At 38.5% G+C, this 16,316-nt stretch overlaps 1 protein-coding gene across 1 annotated transcript in view; it reads left to right on the top strand.

Moving 5' to 3' along the window:
• The window catches only part of Med13 (mediator complex subunit 13), an 87,826-nt gene extending 81,276 nt beyond the window's left edge, over positions 1–6,550 (top strand). The window contains exons 28-30 of the mRNA XM_051158203.1: positions 146–319; positions 3,247–3,347; positions 5,194–6,550. Coding sequence (XP_051014160.1) covers positions 146–319; positions 3,247–3,347; positions 5,194–5,326 — 408 coding nt within the window. The 3' untranslated portion in view covers positions 5,327–6,550. The remainder of the gene's footprint in view (positions 1–145; positions 320–3,246; positions 3,348–5,193) is intronic.
• Positions 6,551–16,316: the final 9,766 nt, after the last annotated feature.

The raw sequence follows: 16,316 nt of genomic DNA, 5'->3' as shown, positions 1-16,316 counted from the left end.
AGACTACTGGCCTGTCACCAGGTTAGACTTAGTGCTACTTGAGACTCGGACTTAATGAGATAGTAATACAATATTAAGTGTAAATCATTTTGTATTCATATTTGTCTAGAAATACCGAATGACCTAATACTCTTGTCTTTTTAAGGGTCAGGGTACTGATCGGCTACTTTCAACAGAATCGCATGATGAAGTCACTAATATTCTTCAACAACCATTGGCCCTTGGATACTTCGTATCAACTGCCAAAGCGGGTCCATTACCTGACTGGTTCTGGTCAGCGTGTCCTCAAGCACAATATCAATGCCCCCTTTTTCTTAAGGTATTATTAATATCTGTGCAAAGTCTTAACTAATCCTAATTGATAGCTTAGCTCTGAGAACTACTGAAGTGGCATTTTAAAGCTTATAGCTTGTCTGAATTCCAAGTTTTTTTTTTAATTAATTAATTTTAAAAAATACTTTGTTTAATTTTAATTTATGTGCATGTGTCGGTATAGGGGTGTCAGTCAGATCTTGGAGTTACAGATAGTTGTGAGCTGCCATGTGGGTGCTGGGAATTGAACCAGGGTCCTTTGGAAGAGCAGGCAGTGCTCTTAACCACTGAGCCATCTTTCCAGCCCTGAATTCTAAGTTCTCAAAGGCATTGTTGTGTGTATTTCTGTAAAAGGTGTCACAAAATGAATTATCTAATATGAAACATAATTATAAAAATTTATATTAGGGTTGAACATTATTCTTAAGTCAGGTCCTGGAACTCTTGCTTTTACATTATATTTTCAATGAAATATAGAAGTTTAGAGATGAGAAACTTTCTCTTTCTAGTCTTATCCTCCACCTGAATATATTGTAATTAAGGAAATTCACCCATCTAAAGTCATAAATTTGTAGTAGACATCAAAAGTAAAACCTAGATCTTTGAATAGGATCATACTATTACGTTTCATTATTTTGAGGATTAAAAATTTTAACAATCTTCATAATATTTGATTTATTTTAATTTATCTACTCTTAACATTTTTCCTTTGTATACATTACTATTGAGTAAGACAGGTGTGATAGCACATGCCTTTAATCTCAGCATCCAGGAGCCAGAGTCAGGAGGATCTCTGTAAGCTTGAGACTAGCCTGGTCTACATAGAGTTCCAGGCCAGTCAGGGCTACATAGTGAGACCCTTGTCTCAGAAAGAAGCAAACAAATAACTAGTGAGTAGGTTGAACATGGTGACTTATAATCCTAGCACTTGGGAGGCATTGGCAAGAAATTTACCAAAGAGTTGCAGGCTAGCTGAGTTCACATAGTAAGTTCCAGGTGAGCCAGTGGTGCATAGCTAGTTCCCATGTCAAAACATAAACAAAAAACTGGTGAGTAGACCTACAGATACTTAGTTCTTCAACATTCATGTTTTAAGTTATAAGATGAGTCATGAAAGCCCTCTGTGCTGATGGTTATTGTTGCTGCTACTGATCTGACTCACACAGTGTAGAAACCACTGTAAGTGGGCTCATAATGTTTCAGGTCAGATGATAGGCTTTTATAAAGCCTACGATAGTTAATAATCTGAATGAATCCCCTCCCCCCCTTTTGAATGTGAATCAGCTATGGTAGGCATGTACCTGTTGTTGAGTTCTATTCCTCTTCCAGATGTCCGTTGGTTTAATCTAATATCCTTACATGAACATCTTCCCAAGGGGTTTTCTTCAGAATTAGTAGTATGGAGCCTCCACTAACCAGAGTTCCTTGGTACTTTGGGAAGTGCTGCCCATGCTGTCTCCTCCCACTTAGTCACAGAATGTGTGTGCACACTAGAGTCCTCATAAGAACAGTAAACAGCCTTGCTTATCTAGTGCTTTCCAACTTAGTGTGACAGCTAGTTGTAGCTCATGACCTTACTCTTTCAGGGCACACTTTTGTTTAGTAAACACTTTTATGAAAAGTCCAAGGGACTATCCAGATTCTTTTCTACTCAATATTTATTTGCAGAGAGGATAGTGTAAAGTGAGCACTCACCCTCAGATACAGTGTAACAAGATTAGGACTTCTGGTTCAGAATCACAGGTAAGGCATAACAACATAATTTTGTTAACCTTTTTTTTTTCTTTTTCTTTTTCTTTTTTTTTTTTTTCTTTTGCCTGTATCCCACTTTAGTTCTGTTCTGTAGTCAATAAAGCCATCTGATATATTTCTCTTTAGTTGAGAAATGAGTGGTTCTAGATGGTTAAAATATTTTTATTGCAAGAATGAAGTCAGCATTCATTCCTTTTGTAGTGATATGCCAAGTGAGACTTGATTATAATTGGTAAGTCAAGAATTTATAGACAGTTCAAACATACATGCTTTCGGCTATATTCCTGAATATATTTCGTAAGCACTTACACATGTCTGCCGTTGTGATGGAGAATGCAGATAGATACCAGAAAGCGCCCTGTAGAATGTGCAGGATTGTCTGTGGTGAGCACCGCCGCTTTATCATGGTGCTAACACTGTTATACAGCGTACACACTGGGTGACTCATTTTCCTTCCTTGCCCACTACTACTTCGTGTTCCCCCAAAATGTGTGTGCAGTTGTTGATGGGCCTCTGCATGTATGCATTGTTTTGTTTGTTAAGTGTTCAAGCAGCAGCACCTTTGGAAAAAGTTAAAAGCTTTTCATGTAAAATATTGTTCAGGATTCCTTTTTTTGTTTGTTTTTTTGTTTTGTTTTTCCTCCTAGGCCCTAATGTGGCTGCATAGTCTAAATTCTGTGTATCCCAAGGACAGAGTACACTCAGGCCTATGGGTTCAGTGTTTCCTTAATCATTTGCTTTATACACCTGGGCAAACTAGACTTAGAAGATAACTCGAAGGCCTGGCGGAGGTGGCACACACCTTTAATCCCAGCACTCAGGGAGGCAGAGGCAGGTAGATCTCTGTGAATTTGAGGCCAGCCTGGTCTACAGACTGAGTTCCAGGACCATCAAGGCTACACAGAGAAACCCTGTATGGAAAAACAAAAAACAAAAAAGGAGGAAGAAGATAACTGGAAAGTTCTTTCTTTTTTGGATTGCTCTAAGGTATTAAAAACAAAGATAAAGTAAAAATTGTAGAGATAGAGTGCAAGTTTCCATCAAAATGATGAACTCTTGTAGTAGCTTCTACAGATAACACTGGCATAAGGTCGTTTTCCTCAAGGATGATACGTTGGGAGAACACCATGAAGCTGCATGACTGGTCTCCCACATGGCTGACTGACTACCTTACCTTTGTAGGCCTCTTTGCACCTCCACGTGCCTTCAGTGCAATCTGACGAGCTGCTTCACAGTAAACACTCCCACCCTCTTGACTCAAATCAGACTTCAGATGTCCTCAGGTACAGCTCTTGTCACATTATGTCTTGTCTATTTCCATTTGAGTTAAATATAATGTTTATTGTTAAATGTCTTTATTTTTGGGGGCAAGAGTTTATAGCCTATTATTTTTGAATCATTGGATGGATTGTACTTTTAGATGATATATGTTTGGGTTTAAGGTGTTTTTTTCTTTCTCTTTTTCTTCCCTACTCATAATGTAGACGAAAAATAGGGCTTTGTGCTTGCTAGGCAGATTGCTTTCTACTCTGGGCTAAACCCCATTAAATTATTATCTCTTTATTTTATAATTTAATGTGTATTGGTGTGAATGTGTGAGATCCTCTGGAATTGAAGTTACAGACAGTTGTGCTGCCGTGTGGGTGCTGGGAATTGAACCCAGGTCCTATGGAAGAACAACCAGTGCCCTTAACCCCTAAGGCAGCTCTCCAGCCCAAATGATTATTTCTTAAAAACTATTTTATTTGGGCTGGAGAGATGACTCAGTGGTTAAGAAGAGCACTGGCTGCTTTTCTGAAGGTCCTGAGTTCAATTCCAAGCAACATGGTGGCTCACAACCATCTATAATGTGATCTGATGCCCTCTTCTGGTCTGTTGACTCACATGCAGGCAGAATACTGTGTAAATAATAAATAAATAAATAAATCTTTTTAAAAAAAAAATCCAAAGTGTTTTATTTTTGGGCTGGAGAGATGGCTCAGTGGTTAAGAGTACTGACTGCTCTTCCAGGGGACCTGGGTTCAATTCCTAGCACTTACATGGAAGTTCACAACTGTGTAACTCCAAGGTCTGACTCCCTTACACAGGCAGCCAAAACACCAATGCACATGAAACAAACAAACAACCAAAAAACCCTTTGATTCTTTTTATTACATATATTTCAATGTTTTGCCTGCAATCCAGAAGGAAGCATCAGGTCCCCTGGAACTGGAGTTACTTACAGACTGTTGGTTAGCAGCCATGTGGGTGCTGGGAGCTGAACTCTGCTCCTCTAGGAAAGCAGTGCTCTCGAGCTCTGAGTCATCTCTCCAGCCCCAGCCCTGTGAAATGATTGAGAAGTGCTTTTCTAGCATGAATGTTTTTTGGAGATTTCCCCTTCATGTTTTGTGAAAGGGTCTTCTGTATCCCAGGCTGGCTTCCAACTTACTATTTTGTGAAATCAGTTCATCTCTCTCTGTTCCTCATCCTATTTATTTTATGTTTTAAAGACAGAGCCTCCCCGTATTGCTTATGGCTATCTGGAACCAAGCTCACCTTGAACTCACAGAACTCTACCTGCTTCTGCCACTGTACTCATTTGCTCTTTGTTTTGTTTTTGAGATGGTTCTGATTTGCCTGGAATTCATAGAATATGCTAGCCTTGGACAAAGATCCACCAGTCTTTTGTGTGCCAAGATTAAAAGCATATGCTGCCATGTCTGGCTCTACTGCTCTTTTTTTTTAGAAAATGTCTTTATCTTTATTTAGTGGTCCATACCTGTAATATCTGAATTTGGGAAGGTTAGACAGGAGAATCATTGCAAGTTTGAAACTAGCTTATCTTAACAAAACAAAGAAGAAATGGAAGAAAACAATAAAGTGACTTTAGCGAGGCATGATGCCATTCAGGAAGCCAAAGCAGAAGGATTGCCATGAGTTTGAGGCTAGCTTGTGCTACAGTGTTAAACTTCTCACAAGAGTAGTTCTGTGCTTGTGATGGTGATGTGGTCTCAGTGCTTAGGCACAGGAGGTGGGAAGAGGTGAGTTTGCTGCCAGAGGGTCTGCTGCCCCTCCCCCCTTTTGACTCTAAAAGTACTGCCAAAGTCTGTGTTGAAATAGAAGGACTCACATGGCTTATTTGCCTTTCAGGTTTGTTTTGGAACAGTACAATGCACTCTCGTGGCTAACCTGTGACCCTGCAATCCAGGACAGACGCTCATGTCTCCCAATTCATTTTGTGGTGCTGAATCAGTTATATAACTTTATCATGAATATGCTGTGATCTTCGTCTGATGGAATTGCTCAAGGAAAGAACAGGGAGAAAGGACATTTGCTGCAGGATTAAGTTACAGTTCTCAGTGGAAGTCACTTGTGATGGGGCCTAATTCTTATTACTTCAACAAATATTGTTTAGACTTGGGGGGGCGGGGCTATAACCCTATTTTTCATTGACTATACTGAGCTCTTTAGGATGATGACTGATTATTCAAAACGTATTATAACATTTTCGTAGCAAAAATTAACCTTTTTTTTTCCAGTCACAGTATTTGTGAAAAGTAATGAGCCATAGTACCCATTCATGTTAAAGAATATTAAAAGCATGGAGAGGAAATATGAGGAACAATGAATTTCAACATATGGCTTTAGAACATCAAGATGTTCTTGTATTGGATATAGTATCTAGTATTCAAAAATGCCTGCATCTCTTATTTATTGTAAGTTTTTAAATGTATAAATTGTCTTATATTTCTTAACCTCTTTTATAAAAATTTTCCTAGAAGGTTTATACTGCCTTCTTGCTTTAAAGCAATTGGTCTAAAATATATGTAATCGTCTTAATTAAAAGTTGCAGTAGGGTTGCTTTTAGAGTATTATTTTTTTGTAAGGGGGTGGGTTGGACAGTAAATTTGTATTGTCTCAATGTACAGTTTAACAGGGATAGAGGGGAAATAATGTCCATACCATTGTGTGTGGAAGATTTACAGCTAAGCTGTAGCTGCAAAGTACATGTACAGTAATGAAGCTCACTGTGTTTATACATTGAAAAGGTACCGGGTCTTACAGCATTTTATATATCACACCTTCCAGAGTGACATGATGGCAATATACATTCGTGACATTGTTAGGTGGGCTAACTTAGAATAAGATGAGAATTCTTCAGTTATATTTTGTACTATGGTTTAGGGCTATGACTAATATTTCAGGCCATTTCCAGTGAAGAAACTTAGTTTTACAAGAAAAAAACATTTGCTACTGAATGCTTAAACTAATTTTGGTGTTTAATGTTACATGCTTAAATTTTTTTCAGTTTTCACAGTGGCACATTTAGGCATGGGGATATTACTAATTATGAAATTTTTCTGCAGGATCTGTTATAAGGTTGAAATTTAGCCCAGCTCTAGGCATTTTACAAATTATTTTAAGAGCAGTCACTCTTGATTGTTTTGCTTTTTTTTTTTTAAATTAAAGATTGGGAATGTGTGTGAAAGTATGTGTGTGTGTATGTGTGTGCGCGCGTGCGTGGGTGTATGAGAGAGAGAGAGAGAGTGTGTGTGTGTGTGTGTGTGTGTGTGTGTGTGTGTGTGTGTGTGTGTGTGTGTGTGTGTGTGTGTGCAATCAAACTGTGGTGTAAATAGACGCTCAGTGAGTTCTGGTATTCAGACTCTGTTCCACTAGTGAAAGAACCATTTTCTAAACTGTTTCCCTTTGACTTGTTTATTTATTGAATTTTCTTGGTTTGGAGATGGCAGTCCCAAACACCAGAGTCTGTACTTTTCTATGACACAGCTCAAATTAAGGTAGGGCACATGCCAAGGAGGTTCTCACCTCCCTAAAGAAGGGACTTGAATTTTAGGGACTTTAATTCACCCCTTCCTTCAATACAGCTTTCCCCTTCTTATTTGCACATGCCAAGATAACTGCTTTTATGCAGGCTTTACCCACTGAAAAAAAAAATCCTTTCTACAGTGCTGCTCACAAGAGAGCCCAGTTAGTCTCCTGCCTGCATTGCTGACTTGAATTCACAGTCGCCAAGTCTACCTATATTTCTTGGAAGCAGTCTTTCAAAATTCCTACTTGTATATTCGTTAATTGTTGACAAGGACAAAAATCAGTTGTATTTACAAAACTCTAACTCAGTTATGTTTTTTTGAAACTGAAACCTGTTTTGTAAATAGTATACATTTAATGTTGCTTAGCATAAAAAACACTTTCTTACAAACAGTGTATCTTCTTTAAATTGGGTATATGAAACATTACCAACTCCTGTTTTTCTATAGAGAAACATAATTAGAAACAAGTTTTCAAATTATTCCTTCAACATTAATAGAACAATCCAAATGTTGAGCATATTTTGATATTAAATTAACGATCACATCTCTTTTTAAATGATGCTAACACCACCACTGATTATATTGACATATTTTGTTCTGTATTTTCTTGGCATGGGCGGGGGGGGGGGTGTTAAGATTTGAGGGAAAAGATGCTTATTTGGAATTTCTATTAAAAACTATCCTTGTTATTTTCTTAGCTCAATAATGACTCAAGAAAATAAAAAGATTATAATCTCAGATTCAAATTACTAATATTTGATAACCACACCTCAGCTTGAAAATAGGTTTGACAGGATCATTCTCTGACAGTTTCTTTCATGTAGCCATAAGCAGGGACCCAGCATACAATTTTTCTTACCTGGGAATCTAGAATCAGTCCCAAATATACAGGATTAATTCATGGGTTTTTTGTTTGTTTGTTTTGTTTTTGTTTTTGGTTTTGGTTTTCTTTCCTCCTTCACTTGCCAGTTCTTGCTCAAATAGGAAGTTACTAAAATAGCCATTAGAAGAAGAAATGGAGCCTTTTGTGCAGGATGGTAGATCTAACTTATTAATGTACTGTCACAACAAGCATGGGTAATTGTTTTATTTGAGTAGGTAAGCAAAATTGTATACTTTCTCCTGGTGAATTCCCAACACTTTGACTTCCTCATTTCAGTGCTGATGCCTGTTTTGTGTGTATTTATCCATTATGAAGCAGGTGAAAGTTCAGTATTTTAGCATTTTAAAAGATTAGTTATATAATGTCTGCTTCCAGCCAGTCTGAAACATCCAGCCATACCTTCCTTATGCAAGCCATTCAGTTATCAGGACTGTGAATTAACACCGTATGAATACATTTCTGTACACCTTATTGTTTGGCCAGAAGGCCACCAAGTGTACTTATATGTAATCCTTAAATTTTAAAATAGCTTGTAATTTTTAAATATTTCTAAACTTTTCTTAAACCACTAAAATTAAGCTCTTACTACTTAGTCAACTATCCTCAGCTGTATTTGTCCTCAATTGTCAGTATGGCACAGATCACTGTATTAAAATACTCTTTCGTCTTCATATTTACCTTTTGAGGTAATTTTTTAACTTAATGTGTTACTACAAAGATTTGCAGATCTTTAATCAAGCACTATGTTAATACTGTAATATCAAAATATTATGTCACATTATTTCAAATGTTCAGATTGAATAGGTTAAAAGAAAGTCTTTAAATGCTATTGCATCATAGAATCTGTTTCCTACCCACTGTGGCATTGCATATTAGTTTATTGAGACATTCATTGTTGCTTGACTGACATTTTGGTCTGGGTTTCCTCTTAATAGTTTAGTTTAATTAAAATTAAGGAAAAATGTGTTAACATTTTTGTTTCGTCCCATTCTCCCCAAATCAACGGGAAAAAAATCTTACCTTTTGGTATTTCTTAGTGTTTTCATGGGCCCAGAACTGTGGTTTAAATTTTTACATATGTGTTCTCATTCTCATATTCATTTTCTCTCTCTCTCTCTCTCTCTCTCTCTCTCTCTCTCTCTCTCTCTCTCTCTCTCTCTCTTTTGTGGAGTATAAATTTAAAAACTGGATTTGGGACCTACAATACTCCTCAGGTTGAGATATTCTTGAAGTTTTAAAATAGCTTTAGTTTTTAAAATAAACTGGATTTGTGGACCTTAAAGTTACTGAGTTTAAACTACAAATTGTAACATCATTACTGGACATGTCAGCATCAACCCTCTCAGAATAGCTTGGTCACTTTATGAAGGGGTGTTTTTTAAGTTGTTGTTGAGCAGTGACATTTAATATGGTCCAATTGCTTTTCTTTTTAACGTGACAAAACATTTTAAGAAAGAACAAGGAACAAACACTATTGCTGCCGAATGCCATAACACTGAGTTGTACAAATTGTGATTGAGGAAATGAAAAAGTTTATACTTTTTAAAAAAAAAAACAAAAAACAAAACTTCAAATGGAATAAATTATTCATGAAGCCTTCATTGTGGTGTCTCATTCTGTTGAAAATATATTCATCTTAAAATATTTCCATAATCAGGAGCAATACTATTTTTGTATCTCTTATTAAGAGAAGCAGCTTACCTAGGTACTCGTGAGTAGGTTGTTTTGGGAGGGTGGGTTTGAGGTAGGGTCTTGCTATGTCCAACAGGTTAGTCTTGAGCGCAAAGAGACTTCCTTGCTTGTACCATTCAAGTGCTGGGATTAAAGGAGTATGTGCGCATTAAAGGGTATGGTGGCGCACACCTTTAATCCCAGCACTCCAGAGGCAGAGGCAGGTGGGTTGCTATGAGTTCAAGGCCAGCCTGATCTGCAAAGCCAGTCCTGGACAGCCAAGGCTACACAGAGAAACCCTGTCTCGAAAAACACCAGCCAACCAACAAAGGAGTACAGGCACCACTAATCTAAGGTCTGAATATTTTTTAAAAAGAGAACGCTAATTCTCTAGTGTCCAGTGTCTGTGATAAACGTGTGCGTGCACACACACCAACTTTTGTCTGACTCAATCAAAATAGTTAACATTGAAATAGTAATACTTGATCTGGAGAGATAGCTCAGAGGTTAAGAGCACTGTCTGCTCTTCCAGAGGTACTGAGTTCAATTCCCAGCAACCACATGGTGGCTCACCATCTACAATGTGATCTAATGCTGCCTTCTGGCCTGCAGGCATACTTGGCAGGCATAACACTATATATGTAATAAATAAATAAAAATCTTTAAAAAAAATAGTAATACTCAGACCCAGAGTGGTGATACATGCCTTCTATCCCAGCACTAGGGAGGCAGAGGCAGGCGGATCACTGTGAGCTCCACAAAGGGAGTCCAGGACAGCCAAGGCTACACAGAGAAACCCTGTCTAGAAGAACCAAACCAACCAAACAAAAAGAAATAGTAATACTCAGGCTGGAGAGATGGCCCGGAGGTTAAGAGCACTGTCTGCTCTTTCAGAGGTCCTGAGTTCAATTCCCAGCAACCACATGGTGGCTCACAGCCATCTCTAATAGGATCCGATGCCCTCTTCTGTGTGCATAAAGACCCTGTACTCATATGCATAAAAGAAACCATCCTCTGTGTTTGTGTGTGTGACATCACATAAACATGTTTGAATTGAGGAAAAGAAGCATTAAAATGTTAATAATCCAACAAAATAGCTATAATAGGAGTCTTTTGTCTAGATTTAAGCTAAAGATGTACCTCAAGATTATTGTGGTCATTTAAAAAGTTTCTGCCAGCAATTTCAAAATGTATAAATGAAAGTGTATGGCGCTGTAACTTTGACTTTATTTCTTCTCATAGTTTTCCTCTGACTCATTTCCACCTTGCTATTAGTATTATATATAAGCCATGCAAATTAAGCCTTTTGTTTTGGTTTTGTTTTTTGGTTTTCCGAGACAGGGTTTCTCTATGTGGTGTTGGCTGTTTGGACTCACTTTGTAGACCAGGCTGGCCTCAAACTCAGATATCTGCCTGCCTCTGCTGCATCCTAAGTGCTAGAATTAAAGGCATCACCACGCATCTCAAACATTTTTATAAGCGAAAGATATTCATTGTTTGGACGCATCTGTTCTATTGTGGTTTATAGTACTCAAAACCAATGTTTGGCGACTAAATCATACTTTATTGGTAGAGCACTTGCCTAATATTTGCAAGAGCTGGTCTCAATCCCCAGCTATGCAGTGTCTCATGAAAGCCACTAGGCAGTTTGCCGAAGGAAATGCTTTTTTCTTTTCCCCTCTTCATTTACAGTGTGCATAGGTGTTGACACTTACTAATAATCCCAGTTGTTAACAGACACCTCTCTTGTGTCCCCGTCCCCCTGTCGTAGACCAGGCTGGCAACCATTTTCAAGGAGCAGATAACTTTCTTATGGACATTGTCTTGACCCCTGGGTATCACTCGCATTGTTTCATACCCACAAATGTATTTGTTAGGTTGGTGAGGGAAACTGAAATAACACTGTTTTTCTATTCGGAGTCTTAATAAATTTATTCACTGCCAGAATAAATGTTGCAACATTCTGACAGGTTTTTTTTTTTCCCCATTCAGTATTTTATTTCTCTTTAATTTATTTTAGATTTTTAGATTGGTTCTCATGTATCCCTGGCAGGCCTTCAACTTGCTATGTAGCCAGGGTTGCTCCTGAGCTGACTCTTCTGCCTCCCTGCCTCCCAAGTGATGGGATTATAGACATATGTTACCAAACCCAGCTTATATGTTGTATATGACAATGTGTGTAAGTCAGAATTTTTGTATGGCAAGTCATTGAAGATAGTTTGAGAAATCTACATGAAGAAAATCCAATTTAGGTTAAAAGTTGAAACAGTTTGAACCATATTCAATCTATTAGGTATAAATAACCTTTAGACTAATAGTGTTTGGAGAATTGTGGCCATTTATTAGTGGGAACCATTATTTGTTAGGCATGTTGGATGCAAATGCCTTGGCTTTGTTTACCGAGGTAAGAGGGTTTGCTCCTAACAGTTCAGATGAGTCTTCTGTATACCATCCCCCCCCCCCACACACACCTCCGATACACATACCAAGAACATGTAATTAAGTTTCCAGAATTTGCTGGGCAGTGGTGGGGCACACTCTTAATCCCAGAGAAACTGTATCTTTAAAAACAAAACCAAAAACCTATTATGGTTTGGAATTCTGGAATCTTTGGTATTTCGGGATAAGATTTCTCTGTGAGGTCCTCACTCTCCTGGAACTAGCTTTGTAGATCAGGCTGGCCACAGAGATCTGTCTGCCTCTGCCTCCCAAGTGCTGGGATTAAAGACGTGTGTACCACCACCGGCCTTTTTTGGTTTTAGTTAGTTTTTAGTAATGTAAAAAAATTTTGTTTTTGGCTCATGGTGAAATTTTTTTTTCACTGTCTCAAATGTGTGTATTCCTCAGGCTTTTACTATCTATTACTCTTCTAATTTTCAGTGTATACTGCAAGAGGGTGCCGATCGTGGACCAAAGATTAAAAAACTCTTGTCTATAGGTTTAAACACAAGTTATGTAAGGGAGGGGGGAGAAAGAAACAGATTTGTGTGTTCAGGCTAATACATGTGTGAGGCCTTTGTTGTTTCTAAGTTGCGGCTGTCTGGTTTTGTTTGAGGCATGTTGTCGCTCTGGGCCCTGGTGCTCACAGCACTCCTGTGACCTCCTGCATGTCTGTTTCCCAAGTGCAGGCAAACTCTTTGCCACTACACCTGTTTTTTTTTCCTCTGAGTCCTGGGGTCCAACTCAGCTATGGCAAGCACTGACTGAGCTAGCTCCTCAACACAGAAGGAGATTTTTTTTTTTTTTTTTTAAACAGTGCCTTTTGTGTTCCTTTCCAAGACTGGCCCAGTGGAACTGTACTAAAGAACAACATTGTGAACAGTTAAAAACCAAAGCTTTCCTTATTTTGCTCCTACCTACTCTACAGGGGAAAAAAAAGTAATTTACAGCTCTCAAACATGTAGTGTTTATAGACTTGTGTTCAGAATGCCTAACTATAGGTCTTAGCTCTTTGATTCTTTTTGTTCTGAGAAAGTTTTTATAGCATGAATTATACACAAAATCCATCTGGTTCTCATAGTGTTCTTTGTTACTTCAAATGAGAGTACCATCTGTCAGGTTGTAGAGATCATAAAAATCTCATTGTAGCCAATTACTAGTTGGTTACAAGGGACATGGTGATACAGGTCTGTAATCCAAGTAAAGGCAAGAGGGTGATAATTTCAGTCCAGTCTGGGGGGGGGCCTCTCTCTCTCTCTCTCTCTCTCTCTCTCTCTCTCTCTCTCTCTCTCTCTCTCTCTCCCTCCCCCCTCCCTCTCCCTCTCTCTCTCTCTCTCTCTCACACACACACAGCTGGGGTCTGTTAGTACTTAGGACGCTAACACACACACACACACACACACCTGGGGTCTGTTAGTTAAGAAGAAATTGGGTTTGAGGCCAGGCTGGGCTAAATGGCATGACCTTGTCTGGAAAACGAAATCCCAAATAATAGTAATGATAATGATGGCAATTACTGGCCTGTGTATTAATTATCTGTTGGCCTAATCTTATCAATATTAGGTAAAATGACTTTACCTGTGTTGTTCACTAACATAAGTGTATTTTGAGACATACTGTTTCTTGAGACATACCGTGCTAACCTTGAATACCCCATATCCTTTCCTCAGCCTCATAAGTGGTAGGATTACAAGCATGCTCTACCATGCCTAGCCTGCAGTATACACTTAAGCAAAATCTCACCAAAAAGCCTTTGTTGGCATCTTAATATGAAGAATTCCAATATCAAGCCTTGTTTGCCTCTGTAACCTTAGAAAACATCCTCTGTTTCCTCTTAGCCAGTTTAACATTTGAGTTCATGTCCACATACACCTCAGCTCAAGTTCCCTTGTAACACACTCCTATTTATAACCTGTGTGCATCCTCAATGCCACTTCTCAGTTTGTACTTGTATGATTATCTGTCTCTACCAGAAACTCCATGAGGGCAAAAAAATTGGCTTTATCTTGGTAACCATTGTAATGGTTGGAATCCAGCATAATTGACCTTTTCGTGTAGGGCATTTAACTGTTCTTGAACACTTCCAACCTTTTATGATAAACCCAAGACAGCTGAAATACGCTGTTTTGCCTATAAATGAAGTTATAACATTATAGTTACTTAGCATTCTTATTTCCAAAGTGCAAAGCATACAAAAAGATGTTAAAGGTGCCAATAGGACTTTTAAGTAGTTCTGAGCAAGGGTGGTAGGAAACATAGCACCTATCCAGCTTCCCCGTCTTCATTCCTTTACCTACCCCGCAAAAAGAGTGGCATGAAGTATTACCAGGTTCTAAAATGTAAAACAACACACAATGGAATTCAAACCTGAAACGTTTACTTGCATCGCTTCCTGGCTGGTGGACCAACAAGATCTAGGAAATCTATGGCAAATACAAAATAATTAAAGTAGAAACTGGTGCTTCCTTGGTTTTTAATTTTAGGCAAAACACCCAGACACATAAAATTAAATCAGATCTTTTACAAAGTAGGTTCCAGGAACTAGTGGCAAATGAACTGTTTAGGAGCCTTGATAAGCTGACAGGTTATGGGAAAGCGCACACTTTACTGTTTTTGAGCTGTTCTTGCTTCAGAGCCCCAGCTGGCCTTGAACTCTAAACTTTAGCCTCAGCTTTTTGAGTACTGAGATGACAAGCATGTGTTACCATTCCCTGCTGAGAAAAAAATGTCTTCTAAGACCCTTGTATTTCTGGAACTTTATTATTATTTCCCAAGGGTACTGACCCTTCTTTACTTTGACCTTTAATTTCTTGAAGCTCTTGAAACAGTAGATACGGAGGTTTTGTTTATTCCTCCAGGGGTAGGGAGAAAAAGTAAGTCAGAGCCTCAGCCAGTCAAAAGAATGCTCACTTGATCTGGGAAAGTCAACTTAAACAAAATGTAGGAACTAACAATGTTTCTTCTACCCCACACCATCAATAATTATGACACTTTTGTGTTCCACTAAGGAAAAATGTTACCGTATAACACTACTGATTACAATGAGCCTAATTCAGAGATGTTTTTAAAAATGCCGTCACAGACTTTATAAAATATCCTTGAGATTGGACATGGTAATGGACTTTGTACTATAGTAGTCAGTAAGAGATTGTTTCTTCAAACTTGAGAGATTGTCCTGTCATAATCAAAAGTGTAACTTACAGGCAAGTAGAGTTAGTGCTACTTTGAAGGATTGTTTACTATTTGTGAAGATAATCTAAACAACTGAACTACAAGATACTTGTAAAAGCTGATTTTAGTTTGTTTAAGGAGTTAAACTGTGAGGACAGAATTCCAGAGTTCATGGGAAAGTTTTTTCAGTAGGGTGGCCAAAATTCTGTATGATTATCCAAACAGTTTGATTGGCAAGCATTATGTTTCAATGATTTTACCAAATTGATAAGAGGAGAGTGTAACCTACCAGTGCTTCCACGTCTCTGATTCAAGAATTCAAGTGGTGCTCACAGTAACTGAAAGAAAATTGAAGGAAGAGGGACACGGAGAAGGCTAGGTTTTGGCACTCCGCTCCATCATTCAGGTGGGTTAATTTGCTGTTCCCTAGCTTAGGGGAAGGCACTGCAGCTGCATGCCCCTGATGTGTTAGTGAGCATCGGCTCATAGATAGAACTGGCTCTTAAGTCCCTGGCCACCCTCCTCTCATTAGTCCGTCAAACCAAAGCTTGAATCCCATTCCCATTTTCCTGTGAACTGGCTATCCAGGAAGGCTAAGTTGCTTAATTTCTCAGTCTTGGTTCCCACTCCTTTCCCCCCCTTTTTAGTGAGACAGTCACTATGTAGCATAGGCTGGCCTGTGTGTGCTGGGGTTATAGACAGGTAGTGCTCCTCTGCCTCTGGCTCCGGAGTGTTGGGATTAAAGGCATTAACACTTGTGAAATTTATATCAAGTATATAATGACTAGCCAAAATTTTAAAAAGGCTGTAGACTTGGGCCTGACGGTGCACATCTGTATTCCAAGACCTGAGGAGTTGAGTTAGGAGCAGCTTGACTGCTAAGGCGTCATAGGTAACGTGACCCTGTCTCACTACCTGTCCTCCCAAGAGTAGGATATGTAGCAAGTATTAGGCATATTTGATAGGACACTTGTTACCATCTAAATGTGGGCACTTGGCATATATGTGTATATGGCACATAAATTTATATAAGTTATAGATGATTGCATGTTTTGATTCACAGTATTAAGGTATGACTCTGAATCAAGTGGGAGATTTTGAGAAACACTGTATCACATCTTAGTTCTTTTTTTTTTTTTTCTTTGCTGATTTTCTACCCTGAAAGCTCAGCTTATTTTCTGAGATTTCCCCCCCCCCTATCAGAACCTTAGAAATATTTTTTAAAAAATATTTTTTTAAAGTCCAGGGGTGGCAGTGCAGATCTTTAATCCTGGCAG

Source organism: Acomys russatus, chromosome 16, assembly GCF_903995435.1.
Source record: "Acomys russatus chromosome 16, mAcoRus1.1, whole genome shotgun sequence".
NCBI classification, from domain to species: domain Eukaryota; kingdom Metazoa; phylum Chordata; class Mammalia; order Rodentia; family Muridae; genus Acomys; species Acomys russatus.
This window is presented reverse-complemented; position numbering and strand designations above follow the sequence as displayed.